This window comes from Papilio machaon, chromosome 17 (genome assembly GCF_912999745.1).
Source record: "Papilio machaon chromosome 17, ilPapMach1.1, whole genome shotgun sequence".
Classification (NCBI taxonomy): Eukaryota; Metazoa; Arthropoda; class Insecta; order Lepidoptera; family Papilionidae; genus Papilio; species Papilio machaon.
The window spans coordinates 7,257,996-7,283,550 of NC_060002.1; the positions used below are offsets into that span (position 1 = coordinate 7,257,996).

At 35.5% G+C, this 25,555-nt stretch overlaps 1 protein-coding gene across 1 annotated transcript in view; it reads left to right on the forward strand.

The window, feature by feature from the left end:
• Positions 1–14,727, forward strand: part of LOC106707928 (hemicentin-2) — a 41,987-nt gene extending 27,260 nt beyond the window's left edge. The window contains exons 3-17 of the mRNA XM_014499376.2: positions 4,161–4,284; positions 7,236–7,444; positions 7,646–7,759; positions 8,206–8,391; positions 8,854–9,002; positions 9,196–9,340; positions 9,461–9,597; positions 10,446–10,605; positions 10,957–11,114; positions 11,292–11,448; positions 11,719–11,882; positions 13,635–13,830; positions 14,024–14,201; positions 14,286–14,461; positions 14,632–14,727. Coding sequence (XP_014354862.2) covers positions 4,161–4,284; positions 7,236–7,444; positions 7,646–7,759; positions 8,206–8,391; positions 8,854–9,002; positions 9,196–9,340; positions 9,461–9,597; positions 10,446–10,605; positions 10,957–11,114; positions 11,292–11,448; positions 11,719–11,882; positions 13,635–13,830; positions 14,024–14,201; positions 14,286–14,461; positions 14,632–14,723 — 2,345 coding nt within the window. The 3' untranslated portion in view covers positions 14,724–14,727. The remainder of the gene's footprint in view (positions 1–4,160; positions 4,285–7,235; positions 7,445–7,645; positions 7,760–8,205; positions 8,392–8,853; positions 9,003–9,195; positions 9,341–9,460; positions 9,598–10,445; positions 10,606–10,956; positions 11,115–11,291; positions 11,449–11,718; positions 11,883–13,634; positions 13,831–14,023; positions 14,202–14,285; positions 14,462–14,631) is intronic.
• Positions 14,728–25,555: the final 10,828 nt, after the last annotated feature.

Consider the following 25,555-nt stretch of genomic DNA (forward strand, 5'->3'; position numbering starts at 1 on the left):
TATATCATTCTGTCTAATAGTTTAGGAGATATCGTAAGAATAAAATTACGCGGAAACGAAAAATGCTACATCGCGTTACAATGAATAGCACAAATTTGCTTTCTGGGCTTACGTAGGTCAAACTATATGACCTACATTAAAATGATGTATCGAGTAATTATAGATCCTTAAATTTGCTAAATAAAAGTCTCAGGTGGCATATATCTATCATCTATGGATGTCTCACAAAAACCATGTTATTATGAACAAACTTCGATTAAATTGCACACGAAAAACAGCGTCGTAAGCTTACGGCGCTATTATATTATATTCGATATGAATCCTTATCCAAATAAATATGTTTGATGGCTAGAGTATTAAATGCAGATTACATTAGCCTTTAAACTATGTAATTCTGATCAATAGTTTGGAAGATATTAAATTATTAAAAACTACGCGCATTCGAAAAATGCTACTGCAGCGCGCGGCTGGACAAAATTAAAGATACTCTTCAGACTGCACTAGCGGGTGCGGCGGGGGGCGCGGGCGCTCGGGTCTTGGCGTCTGCGTATTCACAGTGGCGATCGAGCTAGGAGTGTCATTGCACATGTGATAGGTCGTTCTCAAACTTTGCTACGTATTTAGAAGACATGGATGAAGATTTGCTTTTATTAATGGAAAATTCATACTTGAAATGGAAATTTCAATATATGAAGTTTGGCACACACGATTTAAATAAAGGAAGAGAAAATTTTGGAGAATTTTATGTATTTTACGCTGATTTATTACTATTAAATGTTGCAGATGTTTGCTTTGCCAAATAGCAGTGCGATGTTGTACTGCAGATATAAATTCTTCAGTATTGATATCCATGACGATTGACGACGCTTCGGCGGGTGAATCAAAATGGTTTAGAATCACACGCGTAGTCGCCTAACAGACGCTATATCACTGTGAACGATACGGGCGGACTGAGCCATTAGAAACTCCCGCGCAACCCGCGCCCGCGCCCGCCTCATGAAGACGCGCAGCTCGCGGGAGCACTGTGAACGCAAATGGCGTCTGCATACATTTTGATTTACACGCGCCCGCGCTAGCACCCGCGCCCGCCGGCACTCTGAAAGAGTACAAAGGCACGCTACGATGTATTAGTTCGTTAATTTTCAATTTGTATACCGATTTTGATAATTATTTCATTGTTTAAAGGATAAGTGGTTATCTGGTGTATTCTAAATTAGTTTTTGAATTGAAGTACACACATATTAAATAGGAAAGTCCTTTTCTTTATTTGTCTTATTTATGTCCTTATACGTATTAAGGAAATTTGTAATTAAACTTCAAATTCACTAAAAATTGAGAAATAAAACAAACATTTTAAGAAAAAAAAATAGCCGACTTCAAAACAAAAAAAACTATCTCAAACAAAATGCGCTCAAAAGTAACTTAAAAAAAAACAATTTCAAACAAAATGCACTCAAAAGTAACGTAAAAAAACAATTTCAAACAAAATGCACTCAAAAGTAACGTAAAAAAACAATTTCATACAAAATTCACTCAAAAGTAACATAAAAAAACAATTTCAAACAAAATGCATTCAAAAGTACCATAAAAAACAATCTCATACAAAATACACTAAAAAGAGACAAAATAATGTCATGAAAACTTCTTTCTTTCTTTCTTCTCTCTTTCAAAAACCCTCTAAACTCTAAAGAAAGTTCTCTTCTTTCTTGTAACATGTCTATATTGTATAATTATTGTTATTTTGGAGTCGGTTTCGGCCTAAGTAGGGACATAAACGTAAGTATGTCTAATACATCTCAAATATAAAATTTCATCTATTTACTTCGGCCGACACCGACTGCGAAATAACAATAATTATACAATATAGACATGTTACAAGAAAGAAGAGAACTTTCTTTAGAGTTTAGAGGGTTTTTGAAAGAGAGAAGAAAGAAAGAAAGAAGTTTTCATGACATTATTTTGTCTCTTTTTAGTGTATTTTGTATGAGATTGTTTTTTATGGTACTTTTGAATGCATTTTGTTTGAAATTGTTTTTTTATGTTACTTTTGAGTGAATTTTGTATGAAATTGTTTTTTTACGTTACTTTTGAGTGCATTTTGTTTGAAATTGTTTTTTTACGTTACTTTTGAGTGCATTTTGTTTGAAATTGTTTTTTTTTAAGTTACTTTTGAGCGCATTTTGTTTGAGATAGTTTTTTTTTTGATTCGTCATTGTTCCTTGTAATTCGGATACTTTTGAATTTGGGTGACGTTACTAATTGTTACTGATTGCTCAATTTTGGAGTCACTATTCTGAGAACATTTATGTTGTTGAGTTTACTTGTGGTATGAGTCAAGATTTATATTGCAGTTTTCTACAATCAAAGGTATTTAATAGTTGACTTGCGACAGAATGATCCTTCATGTCTTAGTTTTTTCAAACAGCTTTTGCCCATGACTCTGTCCGCGTGGAATTAATAAAAAACTTAATAAGTAGCCTTTGTGTTCTCCCAGTTTATTCGAATGTTCTACACTACATGTTTGCCAAATTTCATCGTGATCTATGGAGCCTTCCCGAAGATAAATTAAAAAAAAATCCATCCATCCATCTGAACATGCGCATTTATAATATTAATAATATGTACTTTTTAGCCGACTTCAAAATGAAGGAGGTTATGTCCATTAAAATAATAAGTTACAGGTGTTTTAAACATTTTCCGTTAAAGTGTTGATTTCAACTCTAGTGAAAATAAATTATACAAAAGTGCGTTTTAATTCAATAGTAAAATTAAAATATTTTACGAGTAAAATGTGATCTTAGCAGTGGGTTTCAGTTACCATTTAAAAATAGGTAATACTTTCTTTCTACGAACCCAGTTTCAGCTTTTTTTTATTGGAACAACAAATAACCGTGTATTGTGAAAGCCTTTTCAAAGTTTTCTATAGGGGCTGAGCACGAAGCGTCAAGCGTAAACAAAACGCTGCCACAAACAAAACAAATCGATGCAAATATTCTAGCGTCATTTCATTGAAACGTTCTACTTAAGTTCAGGGAAATGAATGTTGCATTCGATACGAATAGAAATGCTTTGGTGATTCGCATTTTATAGATATTGTAAACGCCTGGATAAATTTTTAATATTTGGTTTTATATACTGTAAACCACGAATAGACATGTAAGAAATTACTGGATCAAGCCAATTGGAGAGCTATAGGAAAAAGAAAAATGAATGCACATATATTGGTTTCATTTTTTGATTAACAAAAGCTCACTTTCAGTTGCTGCTGTTATTTGATTAAAACCTTTGTCAGGATTCAAGTAGTTTCGATTTTATTGTACTAATAATACTTCGATTATTAACAAGAACTTATAAATACGATAATTTTTGATTAAAAACTTATTTAAATATGAAGTTATCATTTTTGACGTTTTATCTCTCGCTCCATAACAAGGCGAGCCCTACTACTGTTTAATATTTCAACATTTTTGACAGATGACGGACGATGACTGCCACATACCATGGCTAATGAACACGCATCGTTTTTGATTAACTTTTAATTGGTCATCTCCATAATGTATCCAGTCTAGTGGGTTTTGTTTACGCCCGACAATTAGATACGCGAATTAAATTGCTCGATGTGTTTGCTTAGAGGGATTGTTGTGCAGTCATATGACCCAGGCTTATAAATTTAGACTAATGTGTTCATTTAATCTTGTTATACAATTTCATTTGTTTATTCCCACGTATATTAAGAGCTTTTTTATACATTTTTTATTCAATATTGTATGTATCCTAAGAACTTGTATTTTGTAATTTTACTTTGGTAAATAAGTAAGAAATGTTATATCAGGGCTGATGTTCCTTCGACAATACTTAGTAAAAGGAAAATTCAACCACATCAGTAAGAAAAGTGCAGAGTAGTAGTAGTCTTAGATAATATGCTTCATCACTTTAAGTCAGACCATACATTCATCCTAAAATACGCTTCTCAGCCACGTGCAAAGTCCTTTCATTCGAAACTGGTAGCTCAACACTCGGATCCAAAAAATACGACAGGTCTAGTGCCATAAATAATATAGAAAATGTTGATAACTACTGGATGAAAATCAGTATTTTAAAAAAGCAATTTAATATGATCATCATAAAATATATGATGTAATGCTGTCAACTGTTCGCAGATGTAATCCAAGTGTGGTCTCCGCCAGGGGGCACCACGCGGCTGCCGTGCGACCTCGCCGCCCCCGCGCGGGACGTCGCCATGACGCTTTGGTTCAAAGATGGAGACAGGATGCCTATATACACGTGAGTCTTTATTATCTCATTCTACTTGCTAAGAATAACTGCTAAAATGTCGTCCACGTAGGTAGACGGTAGCTACTCGAAATGGCTCAAGATCTACGGACGCTTTTTTGGATGGTGCTATCAAAGGAACTAATGTCAACTAATCGAGCAAGTCTACGTCTCTACGAACTTAAAGGTCAATCATAGCACCTAACTAGCCGTCTTAACTCACATGTTCACCCATGTCCGCGAATGCGTTTTAGTTAAACGCTAACAGCTGGCTATAATAAATGACAACTTGATATATTTTTTTTATTATTATATTGTTACTAGCTCATGGCAGCCAGGTTACATACTTGAATTAACATATTTATCGTATTTAAACATTTTTGAAATAATTATCATTCGTATGTGCGGTGCTATTAATAAAACAGCATAAATTTCAACAATAATATTTCTGTAATCTGATTGAAAAACAATTTATATATTGATGAAGCGATTATATTAATTTAAGCGATTAATCCGCTTGATGGCTATCATTTTTCCTCCTTTGTAGAGGTACATGTTGTGCGAAGCGAAAGCATTTACAGCGCTAAACAAAAACAATATTGAAGCAATTTTTAACATCCAATCCATTCGTACTGTATAAGTTATTTAGGATATGCCAATTAAAAATAAATTTGTTTTTAAATTAATTAAGAAATTCTTTATATGCCAGTTCGTTATTTTTATGTTTTTTATTATTTTAGGAATTGGAAAAACATCTTAGTTTCTTGTCTTTATTGAAACTTTTTAGTATAAAGTAAAGATTGAATCTTATATTATTTTATATCTCAAAGTGCAGGAGAGCAAAGTTAAATATTTATTTATAAAAATATAAAAGCTTTTAGTGCACTAACGAACTTATAAATTTATAAAAGCCTATAACTCAATTTAAAAAAAAAAAACTAATTTTCAAACACTCCAACGAAATGAATGTAAATAAACTATTAGCAAATATAACGGAATTTCATGTGTATTTTCCTAAATTAATTGGATTGAAACGGTTTTGTTAATTAGTGAACTGTATTGTGGTGTTAAATAATAAAAGAATGTACGAAAAACATGTATAATTCCGTAACAGTAACACACAAAGTCAGTACTAGGAAGAAGAGAAAAATAACAATTGAAACTCGATGACATTTTACAATATTAATGAATAAAAAAGAGTATATATATAAAACCTCTTTGACTGGCTCTGGCCAGTCATGTACAGGTTTGATAACTAACATATCTCGATTCAGTTATCTAATTAGAAGTTTTAATATTAAAAATATAATTAGAAATATCAAATAATTATCAGATTGTTGTAAATCCAATCTAATTTGACAAACAAGATCAATAACGCCCACGTAGCGGATACGTAATCATGAAATGATTAAGCCATTCACACACGAAACAATAGCCTTATTAACTGATACTGTAGCACTGATAAAGACCCCACGATCACAATACAGTGGATACCTAATGTGAATATATCGCAAGCTTATATTAACATGCTCTAATAATATTCAAATGAACAGACAACCAACACCAGACTATATTAGAATAACTAGGTATTTATATAAATTTAAAAAAGTATTACAGCACTAGACACACTATCATCCAGACTGAAATAAGTGTAATCAGACTAAAGTAAATTGGGAAAAAAAGTTATAAACTTTAAGAAAAAAATAATATGTTAATCAATATAAGTAATAGGATACAAACTCTAAAGGAAAAGGAATACGTTAAAATAAGAAACATTAATCAAGTTCCTTTTGTTAAATATATTCTTCTCAATATTCGCAAGAATTGTAGTCTGTACGTAGCAACTTCCGTTAAATTGACTTACACAATTTAAAACAACTCTTTACGTAAAAGGAAGGAAGAAATTCCGTAAAAGATTCCGCCGATCTTCCGTTTTGGAAGCACTCCAGCCTCTGAGCGTTGAATCAAAAGAGAAATATTTGTTTAGATCTGCCTCGGAGTGTTCTCATCGGGTCGATAACATCCGCAGTGTGCTTGCTTTAAGGTAAAAATATTAGGGAAACGGATTGAGAGAACAACAAACGGCTTTCATGAAGTTAATGTATTTACAATACTCAAGTCGTGACTTTGCTCGGGATCAAGAATTTGCAAATGTTTACAAACGTTATGTTGATTTAAGGAACAGAAAACGATCGTAAAAGCTAAATGATATTAAAATGTCTATTAGAAAAATGAACATATTATATGAGAATTTAATGGTATTTATAAGACAGATGCATTTTGATTTATATATTACGAGAATGTTGCAAAGCCCGTATTCAGTTACAAAACTAAGTTTGATGGATCTACGCCAGAAAAAAGATAAAAATTGTTTATTGCTTAAAAACTTGATTTTTCATGGATTTAATCTTTAATAGGTACTCTGTTTATGCATATTTGTGAAAGAAAGTTTCTTGATACTGGTGTCTTATTGTGTGATGAACATTTTTTTGTTGAAAGAGATACTATATATATTACAAGTAGCGTCTCAATTAACAATAATTGAGAGCGCGAGCTTCACGAATCCATCCATCATGACGGCCGTCCGCTGCAGCGCTACTTGCTATTAATAACGAATCCATGACATTTCGGTGTTGAATATCTTAATCTTATACATGAATACGTGAAATCATTAGCAAGAAATATTGTCGTGGAGTCTTAAAATGAATCGTTACAAGCGGTATCATAATTTAAAAGGAATTTATTTATACTGATAAAGAGATTAAATGGCATATTTTAACTACTTGTGATCGTGTTATGTTACTACAAAGAAGACTACTTGAAAAAATTAAATAAATAAAGACAAGGAAACTACTCGGATTTTATCAGCTTAATTTAATTACAAATAATACAGATATTTTTACTCCATGCCATTTTAATAGGTTTGTTTATTTCTTTGTAGGTAATCGTTTCTTAAATTCCAGGGTAGACTTCAGAAACGGTCCGCCAGTTCACTGGGCAGTAGCCGGAGAGTTCGGTGCTCGAAGTCACTTCGTCCTCAACGAATCGGATCCGTCGTCAGCTCACCTTGCGGTCGACAAGGTGGCTCGCTACGACGAGGGCATATATCGCTGTAGGGTCGATTATGTCGACTCACCGACTAGAAATTACAGGGTCAATCTGACTGTTGTAGGTATGTATTAGTTTTTTTTTTATTCTTTATGTAGATCACTAAGCCCAGGCTTCAATACGACTTCTCTGAGTGCTAGTTTAATTGTAAACGTGTCAGAAATTTCTTAAGCTTCAATAAGACATAAGCCGGAATTGTATGATCAACGCTCGGCAGTCGCGTCAGAGCTTGTAGCAGCCAGTTAATAATTTTTCAATGTTACAGTGCCACCGGAGTCACCTCGAATATACGACTCTGATGGTCAGGAAATCACAGGCTCGATTGCTGGGCCTTTTCGAGAGGGATCCAATCTGCTTCTCTCTTGTCAGGCAGCTGGAGGTAACTTTACCTTGAAGCAAACATAATATTGTTATTATTATCTTATAAAATGTTATTTAAAATTCTCATGTCACAATATGTTACCATACTCGACCGAAACGGCTTAACCAAGTTTTACGAAATTTTATATACATATTCAGTAGATCTAAGAATCGGCTACTATCTATTTTCTATAGCCCCAAGTGATAAGGATTATACACCCCTTACATTAATTTTTTGGACAAAATTTAATTAGAAATTCCCTAGAAATAATTTATAATATATAATTTACATCTGTATGGACTAACATACGGATTTAAATGAGAATGAAAAGTGCTAGAATGAAGGAATTAGTCCTGACTACAATCTATCGTTCTAAATTAATTCATTCTAGTCACATTTCATCTCATCTATTTTTTTTTTTACGGAATGATGTCATCAATAGCTTAAGCACTTTATATTGACAGGCAAGCCGTCACCGGATGTCTCTTGGTACCGAGGACAGGAACGCTTGGCCATTACAAAAGGAGGCTCCGTGTGTCAGTTGCACCTGCAAAGGTTGTCTCGGGAATTTTCCGGCACGACGCTACAGTGTCGGGTGGAGCCTCCGCTTTTGAAGGCTCAGTACAGAGATGTTACCATTAAACTCTTTTGTAAGCTGATATTTTACTCTGAAAAATACCAATGTCGAAGAATACTTTAAAGTAGACCATTTCTTTAATTAAAGAAAAAAATGTTCTAGTTGATGAGCTTCCATATGATACGTTTATTAAATTCAGGCAATAAATAATAATTTAATCTATCAATTTTAATCGTGATATTTTTATGTCGCTTCGTGATAATAAATTAAAATGAAACGAAAAGCGTTTTTCGTTGTAAGTAGTGCTTAATTGAAGTATTAAATTTTACCGTGAAATCTGTATGATTCATTTAAAAAGAAAATAAAATAAAACGAATATATACTTTAAACATCGTATAGTTAGTAATTGAAAGAAAATGCAAATTATTTTTGTTACATATATTTATTATCTAGTCTCTATTTCTATGTTTTTATAAAAACAATTTAATGGTCTTTAAAATACAATTCACTTTTACAATTTATCATTTGAATACAGTAAAGCCTCAATTCGTCCGTGTGACGGGGTCGGGCACTACGCGCGCCGGACACGAGCGGTCTTTCGTGTGCACTACGCGCGGCTCCAAGCCCGCACCTAACATCGACTGGTTTATAAACTCGCAGCGCATCGACTCTGCTATGACTGAGGTAACTGACTCAATCCACTGCACAGTTTTATTTTCCTTATATTAGACAACTTATTCTACATTAGAATAACCATAGTCTTCTAAATTGCTATCATCAAATTTTTATTCGAATTGTCAAACCTAGTTATGGTGTTTTGGCGTACCTTTTTCTTACCTTCGAAATAAAACATCAGGCATCCAATATTCCTCAACAGATGGATGTAGAAGGAGAAGTAACGCGAAGTGTGCTGACTTGGCGAGTGAGGAGAGAGGACAGCGGGAGGCAACTAGTCTGCCGAGTGTCGAACCCCTGGTTTCCTGCTTACACGTTAGAAGACTCTGTCACGTTAGATGTATTTTGTAAGTCGTATAACGTATAATGTATAACTTGCAAAATAAACTGAAAATTATAAATTTGAATTCATCGCAAACTATCTCATTATTTTCAACAACATTAAAATATTACTCTTTTAAATTCAGATCCTCCTGTCGCACAAATATCAGTAGCATCGCCGAAAGAATCGCATTTATTGCGGGAAGACGGCGATGCTGTCCTAATGTGTTCCTCCGACGCATCCCCGCCTGCGACTAATTTCACCTTTTACAAAGGTCTACAGGTATAAATAATACTGTTATTAATTGCGTCAGATCAGTTGTAATCCACAGTTTTTTTTTTTAATTAAAACAAAGTAAGAAAATTAGACAAAATAGCGAAAAATACTTGCTTAAAATTGTGGCGCTAATTGCACAAGCTTACACTCTAACTGGCTCCTGGGAGATCTAATCGGCTTGGCGAAGGCGTTTACTGGCTTTAAATTCTTAATTGGCATAAAATATTAAGGCTGCTGTTTTCTTTAGCGCAGTAATTGTACTGTATCTGATAAAATTTTCGGCATAAGCAATATTTATTTTCGTATTTTTTTCAAACACCCAAAGAAATTATAAAAATAATATGTTGTCTAAACAAGATAGCTCTTTTAACATAATTTGTCGACAGATGACCGTGGATACACAAGGAACCAATATTTACCATCATTAGCACGCTCCCGTGAACCCGCTCGTATTTTTGACTCCACAAAAAATGTTCCCACATCATGTTTCCGCATGATGCTTTGTGTGACGTCATATAGTGAAAATAATCTTTGATATGACTGTCAACCCCACGGCGATATACCGTTTCTGATGAATTTGGAAAATATTCTCCTCATCAAATAAAAAAAACAAGTTTCTGAGAGATACTTAATTAAAAAGAATACACACAAAACTATGTAATCCAATCAAATTATGTGTTCATCAGAATCTGTACCTCTTTCACATACTTCCCCCCATCTAATATTTACTTTGAATTATTCCAAGTCTGTGCCTAATGAAATCCGTTTTATTTGCCCAGCCCTCTGTTTTACGGGTGTGAGTTGTGTTGGAGTTTTTTGTTTTGTTTATTTTATTTTTCCTATTTAATCGCTAGGACCACTTAATCCACGACGATCCGATTGGCGGCATCTCAGTGGAAGGTAACAGACTGATACTGCGCGGTCTGCGGCGACACCACTCTGAGAGATATCGCTGCCGAGCTCGCAACTCCGAAGGCAGTGGATTGAGTGAACCGCTTACTTTAAATGTGCTCTGTAAGTATGCCGTTTACATTTCCAGCGGAAATAGATTTACCTATCAAAGAAATGTTTTCAGATGTTTCATTTTTAGAAGCTATTTTGTTATGAAATTAGAGAATTAAATTTTTTGGTCTTTAAACTAGTATTCTTTCTTATGAACGTTTCATGGAATTCCCAATTATATGCAATATTCAGATGATTGTGTTCGTTACTAATTACCACCCATGATGTTGGACAGAGGAAGGACCTTTATTAGCTTAGAAAGATACGACACAATATGAAATACATAATCATGACCCTTCAGGTATCATTCCTGCACCTATGTCATCTGTTCTCTTATATTTATCTCTTTACGTATATTGCCAGCGAGACCAGAATGTTCGGCGGGGAGCATCGTGCAGCAGCTGGCTGGCGCTCCCGGAGGCGAGGTGCGCGCGCGCTGTTCCGTCACCGCACCTTCTTCTCGTGATGCTGGTCCTTTGAGGTTTTACTGGACGTACAATGGTACCAAGGATGTTCTGCCGGTGTGTAATGATCTGTTGACTTTTGTTTTTTCTTTTAATACTAAATAGGATATTTCATAATTTTACTGTTCCGTATTTAAATAAAATTGAATTCCGATTATCAGAACAAATAAATTATTTCGTTTTACTTCTTTAGAAATTGGTCACATATTTGAAAACTTGTGATTTCACTGACAGATACCAGCTGCCAACATAACAGTGTCAGGCTCAAGTAGCACAGTGATACATGGTCTGCCAGACAGTAGCTCCGATGACCTCGGCTGGTTGGCATGCTGGGCCAGCAACGACATCGGCAACCAGCGGGATCCCTGTCTCTTTAGAATTATGCCTGCTGGTACGTTTGTAGGTGTAATGTAATCCTCTTTTGAATTTCTTTTCTTCAATCCATTAGAGTATGTCATCTCTGTGGTGGATACTTTATTCTCAACCAACGGTTTCTCTCCACTGGGAGCATATGTATTGATATTGCCAGGATTTATAGTAAATCTTCTTTAAACTGGTCTCTTAGAATATATTATGAGTACATTTCATTAATACGTTTCTTTATTGAAACACAGTAACAAACAAAATATTTTATTCTCTTAACGTCATCAAACTTCATTAGCGTACCCGGAACCACCTTCGAATTGCGAGATCGAGGACGAGATCCTACGCTGCGAGGCGGGGCACGACGGCGGCCTGCCGCAGCGGTTCATCCTGGAGGCGCTGGAGGTACGGCTCCGCGACCCGGACCCCCGGGAACTCGACGGCGACTCCATGAGCGACCAGGTGAGCGCGGTTCACTGTTGCCGTGCTTTGTGGCCTGAATGTTCCTTTTTCTGTTGTCGCTAGCATTTTTGTTGATCCTTGTAAATATAAATCCTTTATATTAGGTCCTTACATATGAAATTGGCGTTTTGTATGGGAGGAACAAAAAGTCGAATATTTTTTAATATAATATATTTAATTAATCAAAGTATGAAACATTATTTTCTATGCACTTTTGCCATCTCATAGGTAGTTCATTGATCCCTTTACTAAAAAAACCAGTCGGACGGGAATCAATAAAATCTTTGAAGGTGATTTGGACTGCCCCATCGGAGTTGAATTTTTTCCCTTGCAAGAAGTTATCCAAATTTCGAAAAAAATGGTAATCTGTTGGAGCAAGGTCCGGGGAGTACGGAGGATGTCTTAGACTTTCCAATTGAAGCTCGTCTAATTTAGTAGCCGTCTGTTGCGCAGTGTGTGGTCTAGCGTTGTCGTGAAGCAGCAGTGGCGTGGAGCGATTGACCAGCCTAGGTTGTTTAGCCGCTAGCTTTTCCATCTTGGTTTGCAATTGCTGACAATAGACATCAGCCGTAATAGTATGGCCAGATTTGAGAAAACTGTAATGAACAATACCGGCACTAGTCCACCAAACGCTTACAAGTAACTTTTTTGGGGTTAATTTTCGCTTGGGGCAGGATTTGGCTGGCTGGCCAGGATCCAACCATTGCGCTGAGCGCTTCCGATTATCGTAAAGAACCCATTTTTCATCACAGGTAATGATTCGGTTTTAAATACCTTCATTATTGTGCCGGTTTAGTAATGTAACGCAACAGTCGACGCGCGTTTTCCGGTTTGCTTCAGTCAATTCGTGAGGTACCCACCTTTCAAGCTTTTTAATCTTCCCAATTTGCTTCAAGTGAATTAAAACAGTTTTATCACTAACATCGCAGCCTGCAGCTAACTCGGACGTGGTTTGCGATGGATCCGCTTCCACAATAGCCTTCAACTCTTCATTATCAACTTGAGTCTCAGGCCGTCCACGGGGCTTGTTCTGCAGATCGAAATTTCCAGAACGAAAACGTTGGAACCAAAAACGAACTGTGTTTTCTTTTGCAACACGACCGCCATACACATCATTCACCCTTCAAGTCGTTTCCGCAGCACTAGTGCCACGGCGGAACTCGTACTCGTAAATAATGCGATATTTTAAGTTTTCCATTTTGTAAAATGAGTGACGCAAACAGAAAAAAAACAGAAGAAAAAAAACAAATGAATGACGGTCATCGAACCACAAATACATGAGTCTATAGCTGTACAAATTTGAATTTGGAATTCCTTACCAAAGAGGAGAAATTCGTGATTAAAGTGGCCAGTACGAAAAACGCCAATTTCATATGTAAGGACCTAATATAAGTCTATTAAGAAATAACTGATTTACTGGAGATAAGCGTTGTACCTCTAACCCGGAAAGGAAACAATACTATAGCACACCTCATTTATGTAATATCCTGACACTGTTCTAGCGCTTTTTTAACATACATTCATACATTTTGTTGTTCTTGACCTGGTTAAATCCTATGTTGCACATGATTACTGATACAATATGTTTGGTTCACTGTAACATCTCATTGCATGACTTTGTTTTAAGGAATACGAGTATATCAAGTAAATAAATAAATATTGTAACCTTGTAAATTTTGTCTTTCTCACATATTTCAAGTTAGGGAGTCGTAAGTATTTATAACAGTTTACACAAATAATTTTGCGTTATAGGGAATTTCTGGTCGTGGTCTTAGCGAGACAGTGTACCGTGCGAGCAATGATGTCATACCGCAGTTCCCTCTGGACGCGCTAAGTCCCGGTCGGTACACGTTCTTGGTGTACTCCGAGACGCCCCGCGGCAGGTCGCAGCGGCCGGCCGCACTGCACAGCGTACCTATACGAACCATTGATGATCTGGATAGACCGGGTAAGTGCTTCAAAGATTTCTATGCTCTAAGAGCATTCCATCTCGTCATGAACATAATATGCTGTCCAACCTTAGTCAGATTGAAATAAGTACGTTTTTTATTATAAGAAAAATCGAAGTAGTAAAAAGAAAATTATCTATTGAACTGTTTAACCTAAGTAACGAAAAGTACTAAACAATAATTTAACAACAGGATCTCTACAAACAATGACACCGGGGCCGCCGCAGCAGACGCCGAGTGACAACAGCGTGGCGCTGCTCATAGGAGCGGCGCTCGCACTGGTTCTACTAACGATACTGACTACTCTCTGTGTCACATTAGTTGTTATGTGCAAGAAGAAAACGAGGCCACGACGAGAGAACGATGAAAGGTAATCTTTGATTAATTTATAACGTATGAGTTGTAGTAGACGACGAGAAAATTATTTACTTTATATATGTTGTAAATGGTCTAGCACGGTGTTACGGCGCAGTGTCGGCGTGTCGATGTACGGCGGGTCTATGACACAAAGCGTGATGCCGACAGTTGTGGTCCGTGGACATCGCGGCTCGCGGGTACTGGCGGCGCGGTGGTCCGGCGTACTGGATGACACACCGTTAGCCGTGCTAGCTCTAGATACTAGGGCACATGGTAAGTAGTTTTAAACAAGTCTAAATTAAGGATCTAAGCAGTCTGATGCTAAGGTTTTTAATAGTCTAATGTGTCTCTAATAAACAGTTACAATACCAGAAGACCAAATGAAGCTAACATTTGAGAAAACGTTTAGCGTTATGTGCATTGAATAGCAAATTTTTTTGCAGTCGATACTGATTCGTGCCGTAGTGACATGGAGCATCAAGAAACAGACCTGACCAGTAACGTTGGTGACATGGAAACACAGACAGACCAATGAACAAAGTGTAATGGTCTGTCCTCGGCGGTATTTCCAAACCGCTACGACTTAGGGTCCTTCAAGAAGCGAGCGTATCACCATCTCAAAGGCAGGCAACGCATTTGCGATTCCTCTGGTATTGCAGATGTCCATGGGCGTCGATAAAAACCTTAGTGTTCCCGCTAGTCGTTTGCCTCCTCCTCTTATAAAAAAAAACTGTAAATGCATTGCATTGCGCTAGAAGTAGGTTTAACTTCATGAAAAATTCAGTAGCTCGTTTGGAGAAAAGAACAAATGGGAATCGAGCTCAAACTGTTGTACTCTGATCATATAAGTTTTGAAGGATTTTATAACTCCCTTTTAAGAGTACATTAGGTCGTTCCATTCGGTATGTATGGTTCTAACATTAAAATATCATTGTTCCGGCTTCGGGGTTTTTCGTCGGGCCTCCTTGGACTTTTACATTTTATCATTGTGAATGATGCGGAATGATTCAACTTTCCCTATGAATTTTACAATAAATTTAATATAAAAAGGCACAATATGAAAATGCGAACGCGAATGTCATTTTTTTTTAATATGAAAAGTTAATAAATATAAAAGTCCCAGGACGCGCGATGAAACCCCGAGGCCGCAACAATCATCTACACATCATACCCTTTGCCTCATACAGGGATATAGCATTGCATTTCCTTTACCTTTACTCTATGTTTTTTTTAATAATAAACGTCCAAGGACAATTATTTAATCAAGTTCTTGTTACTTAAATATTTGTTTACAATATTACGATGCAAAAAAGTGCCAGATTTAATTTATTTCGAGTCTCAATAAGATACCATGGATTCTACAATGGGTAGAATCTTAAGTAGTTACATGAATCCTATTTCTGTATATTTAACCTTTAGCAATAATCTTTATATTTATATTTCAAAACGTTCTTTTCTTAGTTGCATATTTTGATGAACAATATACCAACCTATTAAAGCTAATAATTGTATTTTAAGCATAGAATACTATCTTATTATCAACGTTTATGTATTTATTTTTTAATTGTGAATATTTGAATATTTGTTATAAGTTTACCAAATAAATAATATTTATTAAGTTATAGTGAGAAGAAACAGTAAGTTTTAGATGTATAGCTTGCAGACAGTATTAATTTTGTTGTGATCAAAACTTAGATAAAATTCATACGTAATGAGAAATAACATTAATCAGCATTTAAGAGTCGGAGAAGATAACAAAATTTTACCTAATAATAGTGTTTGTTTCGAATCAATATAAACTATATATAATACTTGTCGGCGTATCCGCCAAAGTCAAATGACTGGTTGACTTTTTCAGCCAAGCGAAGCGTCACTGTCGATGGTTGTGAGGGCGGCCATTGAACAGTCTTGTTCGAGACGGCGCCCGCGCACCACGCTTGCGACGAATCGCTTAGCATCTAATTAACGATTAAATCTAGCGCTTAATTAAGTTGGTGTAGCATTGGTTAGACACTACAGTGTTCATACCACTGTGTATTTTTGGTTACCTAACCCTTATTAAACAGCTGCGATTGCAACAAGGACTTGTGATCTGCTCACGCCCACCTGCCGACATACCCGCTTTTATACTCGCACAAGATGATTTCTGATGAAGGCCCTCCTGCCCCTTCATCAGAAGTGGGATAGGCCTTTCAGCCCACTATCTGCTTTCCAAATTACTTCATAAGAGGGTGAAAAAGAAAAAACGGCCGTTAATCAAATCTCTTGCGTTTTTAATTAAAATTTGCTCGGGATGCGTAACCGGTTTAGATCGCGTAACAGATCGAAAGGTACTCCACCTCTGCGAACAAACGAGTCTCGCATGAGGAGGCGTTGTGCCGGTCGTAATAGGGATACGTCTACGTCTAGTGATAGTGATAGTGAACGATCTTCGGTGCATAGTCGAAAACATTATCCGAGACTAGGTAGTAATAGAACGCGAGGTCGTGATCGTGCTCGTAACCGTTCTTCGCAGCGCCGCCGTCGTGTAGTTTCGTTCTTAGCCAACTATACTAAACCTAATTTAATGTTAAACCTGATAATCGTAAACCATTCATGACAATTAAGAATGAACCGCAAAGTTCTAGTTCAGATAAGAGATGTTTTGGTTGTGGTAAGACGATTATTGTCGTCCGAGTTAGAGCCATTTATGTTGGATGACTTGTTCTGGATCCCTTGCAGATTGTGGTAAGACGATTATTGTCGTCCGAGTTAGAGCCCTTTAAGTTGGTCGACTTGTTCTGGATGCCTTGCAGATTGCGGTAAGACGAATATTGTCGTCCGAGTCAGAGCCATTTATGTTGGATGACTTGTTCTGGATGCCTTGCAGATTGTGGTAAGACGAATATTGTCGTCCGAGTCAGAGCCCTTTGTGTTGGCTGACTTGTTCTGGATGCCTTGCAGATTGTGGTAAGACGAATATTGTCGTCCGGGTCACATCCACCAAAGGATTGACCTGTCCAATAGTACCGATTGTGAACAGTTAACCTACATGTTGTTTAGTGACAAGGCGGTGTCATCTGACTTAATTGTTACGAGACGCTCGCCTTAAGTCTTAAGTATCATATGTGGATTGTAATGAGTAGTCCGTCAGGATGCCGAACGGAATAGGTACAACTGCAGTTCATTGTTTCAGAGAATCGCCCGAGGACGGTCGAATGTCAGTCCGGCCGTGTCGGCGTATCCGCCAAAGTCAAATGACTGGTTGACTTTTTCAGCCAAGCGAAGCGTCACTGTCGATGGTTGTGAGGGCGGCCATTGAACAGTCTTGTTCGAGACGGCGCCCGCGCACCACGCTTGCGACGAATCGCTTAGCATCTAATTAACGATTAAATCTAGCGCTTAATTAAGTTGGTGTAGCATTGGTTAGACACTACAGTGTTCATACCACTGTGTATTTTTGGTTACCTAACCCTTATTAAACAGCTGCGATTGCAACAAGGACTTGTGATCTGCTCACGCCCACCTGCCGACATACCCGCTTTTATACTCGCACAAGATGATTTCTGATGAAGGCCCTCCTGCCCCTTCATACTTTTTGAGTGCGACATTAGACATCATTGTATTATGTAATATTGCTATGTAAATACATAATGTACAATGTTATAAACATTGTATTCAGTTTCATTCTAACGATCATAGATAATATTAACATATAATCATGTAATATTTTTATAATACGGGTACTATTTTTATATTACGATGTTTTTATTCCAGTACAATTAGTAAGTGTTGACACACTAAATAGTGTTTATCTCACCGAAGAAAGCTTTAGGTATGTAGCAAATAATTTGAAATGGCATTTACAACAATCTAAACACTATAAAAAAAATTATATGATTACATAAACAAATTTTACTCTATACATTTTTAACTCAATAAATTCGAAAATTATTTTTATTGATATTAGATAAATGCCATATCAAATCAGTATATGTAATTTAAATAGGTTTTTTTTGTCATCTGAAATGTATACGTTTTAGTATACCTCTGTAATAAACCATTTAATAAAATTGCCCTTTATATTTTTAAATTGTTGTTTTATTTTGGAATCATTCTGTCTTAATATTATCTCATGGTTATTTGGAAGCGTATTTTTAGTTTTCTCTATATATTTCATTAGACATTAAACATTGTTGCGACAACACCGGCCCCGGGGTTGAATGGCCAGTGCGCACCGCGCAACCTTTTTTGTACATTTCTCTTTCTTTCTTTTTTCTTCTAACGTTTATTAATTTTTCTTCATCAATAAAAAACAGTTTTGTAAAACAGTTCTTTTTTTATGTAAATAAAAACATTGCTATCGAAGGTTTCAGCTTAAACAAACATTACTTTATCCAATCTGAATGTTGGGCCAAATATAAGGATGAAAGGAAATAGCATGTGGCTGATATGTTTATGTCAAGACAGATGTAATGTGTGACAAGAAGGTATAAAAGAGTATATTAGAGGATGTTTGAAAATAACGCCAGTTATGGAGAAATTGAGAAACAAAAGGTTAGCGTGGTATGGACATATTTTGTAGAGAGATGATGCTCACATAAATAACAATGTCTTGAAATTAAATGACTACAAAGGTAGAGGTAGACAGTAGAAAGTATGGATAGATTGTTTGAAAGAAGATATACTTAAGAAGAGAGTGAATTCAGATATGACAGCTGATAGAGATGCACGAAATAGCACAGACAGTGTCAACCTCCCTTATGGACTAAGACAGGTAGATAACGATATTAAAAATTACGATGATGTGGTAATAAAGAAACTAAAATATGTGTATGTCTCTACGCTAACATTTACCACTGCCTGCATTAAATTCTAAATGAGAGATGATGAAGAACTAATGCAACATTGACTTACGATCTGAAATGAAACAATGTTACTTATGCAGTAAATTTAATTAAACCTTATCGTTTCCATGTTGGGGTAGTACAGGGTAGGCGATTAGTTTATAATATCGCTAGTGATACTATAAACTGATAAATTTTTTATTCCTTGATCAATTAGTAACTTTAAAAATGTCATGTTTTCGTGTCTTTGGCTTTATTTTCTGAACTATTATCTATATATATAAAATTCTCGTGTCAAAGTTTTCGTTCCCGTACTCCTCCGAAACGGCTTGACCGATTCTCATGAAATTTTGTGAGCATATTGAGTAGGTCTGAGAATCGGCGAACATCTATTTTTCATACCTCTATTAATTTTTTTTTAACTGCTCGCGGACGGAGTCGCGGGCGACAGCTAGTAATTTATATTATTGTGAACAGCGTATTGTCCAATTGATTCCCAAGTATCGATATTGAGTAGATCATTTCAATATTGTGCAGTGAAGGAGCTATTCAGAATTATCTTGGTAACAATGGCATTATACGAGGCTGACAGACAATGCAATAGAGAACTGGTGATATTGATATAATACAAATTAATTGAGTGAAGAAGCACTTTCAAGTGTGTGTATTTTATCACTGCAGAATCCCAATGTCGTTTATCTTTAAAAAATAAAGACAGGAAAATTTCAGTTGAGCAAAACATTGCTTATGTTTTTCTGAATTTCCATTTTTATAGAGAGCTTTCTTTTTACTTTTGAATCGACTTTACGATTTGTATTTTACTTTAAATATATATTCCTGCATAATAATTGTTAAATATCAGTGTAAAATACAAAACACTAAAACATTCGTTATGTAAATGCCTGAAATCGATACATCTTATACATATTCAACCCTGGGAAGCAATTAACTCCCTCTACAATGTTATGTCGACCGTCAATTAATTTTGAGAGCGAATCCATTCTTTTTTTGTAAATATCTAAAAGGAAAATCCCAGACAGTGTTTTATTGTTCCAGTCAATATGATCACATAAATGGAAAACTCACAGTCACAGTCGGAGAGGTATCCTAGAGATCTTTTGCAACAAGTATTGATACCTCAAGAAATAATGTGTAGTGAGATGAAGTAAAAGTTTTTAGCACCACTTTTGATCTGATAAACAAAGCGCCAAGCCTCTCTCTGTCCAACCATCATCATCAATGCCTTCCTTCTGACGCCTTAAAAAGGCTAGCAACCCAAATTACTCGTATCATCCCAGTTGTAACGTCTCAGTCTCTGGAGAATTTTACAGCTCACCTGTTCGTGTTCCACACCACGTATACAACCCTACTACACAACCGCTTCGCTCGCCTATCAAATGACGAACTGTTCCGATTGACACTTGACGTTGGCGCTTGAGACAACCAAGACATAATTGTAGTGAAGTTTTATTGGAACGAAGTTCCTTATTTTCAGTTTATATTCTGACTCACATATAAGTTTTCCAGAACTCCTTTCCCCAGCACAGTCTTTGTCCTAAACTTAAAGATTCTTAGTCTAAAAATTTCTCGTATGGCATCTGTTAAAATAATTTTACACAGAACAATGGTAGGCAATGAAGTTAGTCCGCAACACTCTATCATATCTGGGGGCTGATGACATTGAAATATGAAAAGACGCCACAATCCAGCGGCCATTTTTATACGTCACCGCAACATCCAATTTGTGCAAATGTCGACGGCAGAGTGAACCGTTTCCGTGAATTTATATTTTTTTACTTCTATTGCAGCGGTTTAGAATTGTATATATTTTTGTTCTAAACGTTAGCAGTATATGTACATATATTATTAATTGCTCAGATTTTGATTTTTATTGCTAAACATGTTTCAGTATATTTTTATTTACCTATAATAGGTATATTAAATGGATGAATTTCAAAAAGGTTCAGAAATATAGAATTGAGTCACCCAAATAGTTTGTACTGGCGAGAACTATAATTTGCTTTAAGATTCCATCTCAACATTATCGATTATAATTCATTGATATATCAAAAACACGTTTTAAATAAAACATTAAATTTAATGTCCAATTAAATAACAGCAAATATCATAAATGAATGACCTTGAAACGTTTCAACTGAATTAGTTGACATAAGGACGCCCCACGTGGACATAAGGAGTCGGACAAAAGCGTTTGAGACTTCATTAAATTGAATATTTCGCCGCATTTGTGTGCTTTTGTGCTCCAAGATTCTATGAAAGCGATCATATTTTCCAAGAGTTTTAAGGACCTCTTAGGCATTTTTTAATTGGATGTCCAATTTATATTTTTTTAAAAAAATGATTTTTATAGAATTGATGTCGATCTTTTAAAACACTGAAATTCATTTTTTGTACATGAAAGTTATTGCTTTTAATGCATAGTTTTATGCAGGGATATCACTGAAGTAAAAATTAAAAAAAAAAAAACAACTTGTACTAAGTTTGTGGGATAAATTTAGGTATGATTTAGACAGAGTGGCTTTCTAAGTACTTTATAAGTTAAAGTTATTATGCTTGTCGTAATTGTAAGTAAAAAGAAGGGAACAAAGTGAGCAGAGGTAGTCATACTTTCAGGATTATAGACATGTATGCTTTTACCTTCAAAATAACACTCTAAATTAACTCAATTTATATTCGTCTTCAGTACAGAGAATGGAAAATATTTGACACTGGAATTCAATTGTAGCGTTACTTAATCAAAGCTTTTTCTTCCCTGTTCTTGTTTATTGACAAGAATTCTATCTCACTTCTTACTAATCTTACTAATATTAAAAATGCTAATGTTTGGATGGATATTTGTTTGATGGTATCTCCGGAATGGCTCAACGGATATCCATCAAATTTGGCATAGATGTAGGTCATAGACTAGACGAACACATAGGCTACTTATTAGGTTTTTTTTTTTAATTCCGCGCGGACGGAGTCGCGTTCGACAGCTAGTTTTAAATAAATACCATGATACTATGATAAAGTTCCTTGTAAATAAGTTTAACGTCAAATTAATATTTATTGTTGTTTAATTTTTATATTATTTGATAGTAAATAAATACAAAACTTAAATAACATGTCTATCGCCATTATAATTAAAATTTTCATTTCACAGCGTACTTTTGAGCAGTCCTCAACAATTTTGATTTGTATACGACCCCTGAGTTTGTGGATTAGGTTCGTCATGTTATTTGAGTTGTACAGGAAATTAGAAAGGGGTCGCGGCACTCGACTGACGTAACTTTACAACGAACGTAATTACGACTGCTATTGGGGTGACGAGTGCATTGAAATCCTATGTAACGCGTCACCCTTCAACGCGTCGTATATCCAGATTGTAATTGTAAGTTTTCACTGCCGCAACACCTGTTTGAAAACATATTGTCATCACACTTTTTTCCTGAACAATGAGAGGGATGGCAACCCATTTTTGTTTAATTTGAATACCGCGCCAAATAAAGCTTCGTGGTCGCTGCCTACCCCTCTGGGTTACGGGCGTGAGTGATGTTGTCGTCCTTTCTTTTAAATCTAATTTATTGAATAACGCCTTATCAATTATTAACATGTCATATAAATAGTTTTTGCCATCGCATATCTATCTTCAATCATCTTTTACATCCACTTCAATATATCGTTCGCAAATATATTTAAACTAGCTATCACCAGCGACTCCGTTCGCGCAGATAAAAAAATAACTTAATTAGTAGCCTATGTGTTCTTCCAGACAATATCAAATTACATCGGGAACCGTTGAGCCGATCTCGAGATACCTTCTAAGAACAATCCATCCATCTAAACATTCACATTAATAATAGATACTAAACCTAAGATGTCAAAAAAATCAATAATGTATATTTTGAATCGTGTGCCACAGACTGTATAAAATAGACGTTTCCTCTAGTCGTCGACATGTGCTGAGAAGGAAATTGCGCCGGGGACGACGGGCGCCATATTGTGATGCGGTTACCAAGCCCGATCTCATCAGTTCAGCCGACCAGGATTGTTTAATATCTGTTAAACCATGCTACGTAAACTGTGAATTATTTGACATTTAATTAATAACTACAGCCTATGTGTTCTTACACTATGTTCTAGATATGCGCCAAATTTCATCAAAATCTTTTGAGCCGTTCCGGCAATACCTTCAAACAAATGTCCATCCATCTAAACATTCGCATTAATAATATTAGTAAGATTTGTAGTTTACATATGTACCAATTTATAAATGGAGGTTATGTTTTAACGCTGTTTTACGCCAGCAAAATCACATAGAGATTGCAAAAAAGTACAGTTTTGTTAACGAAAAATTAAACCTAAATATGAAACGAGAACATGTGAATAAGAGCTTTTCTATGTGTTTTTTTCTGTTTTGAATATCGTTTAAATTAAACTAAGTAACTGAAGTTCGTTATTTGAACCTTTCTGTATTTGTATTGAACGAATTGTCATTCCTGGACATTGGCCAACTGTGAGCGGGATCCCAGCAATATTTCAACATCTACGTACTAGTATTAAGAAGCTGTTCATTGTGATAACGTTCTACATAAACTGAAACTTTGATAATTCTGTTGTTATTTAAGATGCACATTTATAGGTTATTGGAAATATGCGATTTGTTCCAGTACCTTTAAGCTGTAGGTGCTTTAACAGTATTTTGATTTAACCTCTATAGTTTCTAATATAGATCACAACAGACGTTGTCAGATTGTATGCCGGCCTAATCTATTCATATAATTTTTGTTGATTTGATATTTCAACTCGTACCTGATTAAAATTGTTATTGTGAATTATTTATCTTCATTTATAGATTATGCACAACATTATTCCACTAGTTTAACAGTGGTGAATCCCAAAAAATATTTTTGTGTGATTTTTGTGCACGAATGAGCAAGATCGACCGGGTGAAATACCGATCACGATCACACAGGCGTGAAGTGGAAGCAGTTCCATGTTTCCGAAATGCCGGAGGCCTAATTTTAGTCCACGTTCTTTTACTTTTTTAATGATGGGAAGGGGAAGTGGATTTGGCGGAGGACGCATTGGATGGGGAAATATCATATTTCTGTGTGTCCCAATCTCCGTCGATTACAGTTAGGCAATGCATCTGCAATTGCCGATATCCATAAGCAGCAGTCGCTTCGCTTTATCGGCGAATTCGTGTGGTCGTTCTCTCGTTTGCCACCTTATATATAAAAAAATTGACTGTCAGATTATCGAAAAACTAGTGTGCTATATTTTTCTTATATTATTATGACCTTACGTAGAGTGTTGCATGAACTCATTTTCAATTTATTCAAAGATGTGTCAGAATTATAAAAACGATTCTACAGTGGACTACACCTAACTCGTTTTATATTCATGACACAGTAAAACTTAAATAATGCTGTCTGGGGTGGAAGTCTTATAAATTGCCGGAATTCTTGGCTGCAGAGGTCCGCTGGCAGCCGGCCAGCAATAACAATTTCCCCAATAACAGGATGGAAAGATTTAAAACTAGATCCTTATAAATTAGCAACTGTTATGAAAGATTCGTGTCATTTATCGAACAATTTGTTACGTATACCGTTTACTTTGTTATATCTCCGATTTATTACTCGTTCTACCAATTTGTCAACCGATTTTTACTAATTTATTTACTTATATTAAGATAGGTAGTATTTGGACATTATCTCTAAACCAGCATTGATAGTATTGTCAATTTTACAAGCTTTTATTAAGTGTTACCTGTCCCAAAGTTTGTCATCAAATGCGAATTAAATTTGTTCCACTTATCGGTTACTGATTGAGTTAAAATTTTGTATACATGTTTAAATCGGACGACAATGCAATATTAATATGACATGGTGCTAATTTTATGATGGAGCTGAAAGGCGGGAATAGGAACTTCGCAATGAAACGGCACATCGAGTTGGGCTTGATTGAATCGTTTTGACTCGTAGTTGTAGTTTTTCATTCTTTTAAGAACGTATATTTTGCTTTTAATTATTACTTGTCGTTTTGTATTTCTTTTTTCTGTAATTTTTCATTATCCTTAATTCCATATAACTCATATAAGCTCTACGTGACTATCTATTACTAATATCATTATGTAAGTGATAATATTAGTACATTGAAATGTATTGTATTGTTCCGTCAGTGACACGCTTCAGTTTGATTTCAATCAATACCGCATCTGCGTCGTGTTGGGTTAACCACACCAGCGCACGGAGCTAACAAACTGACCTTACTGACTCTACAAATACGTTCGTCTGCAAACAATTCCAATTTACTATTACTAAATTACTATTTAGGAAGATAAGTATTTTTAAAAATTAAACTGTAAATTTTATATTGGTTATTTATTAATTTCCTTTGATATAATTTTTGCAGGAAAACTTCCTCTAACATCTGATTGTTTTTTTTTGTTCGCATCTTTTGTTTTTTTGTTATAACTGGCAACAAATCTGGCTACACTTCAATTGATTTCAAGATTAATAAAATTCTTTTTTGTTTA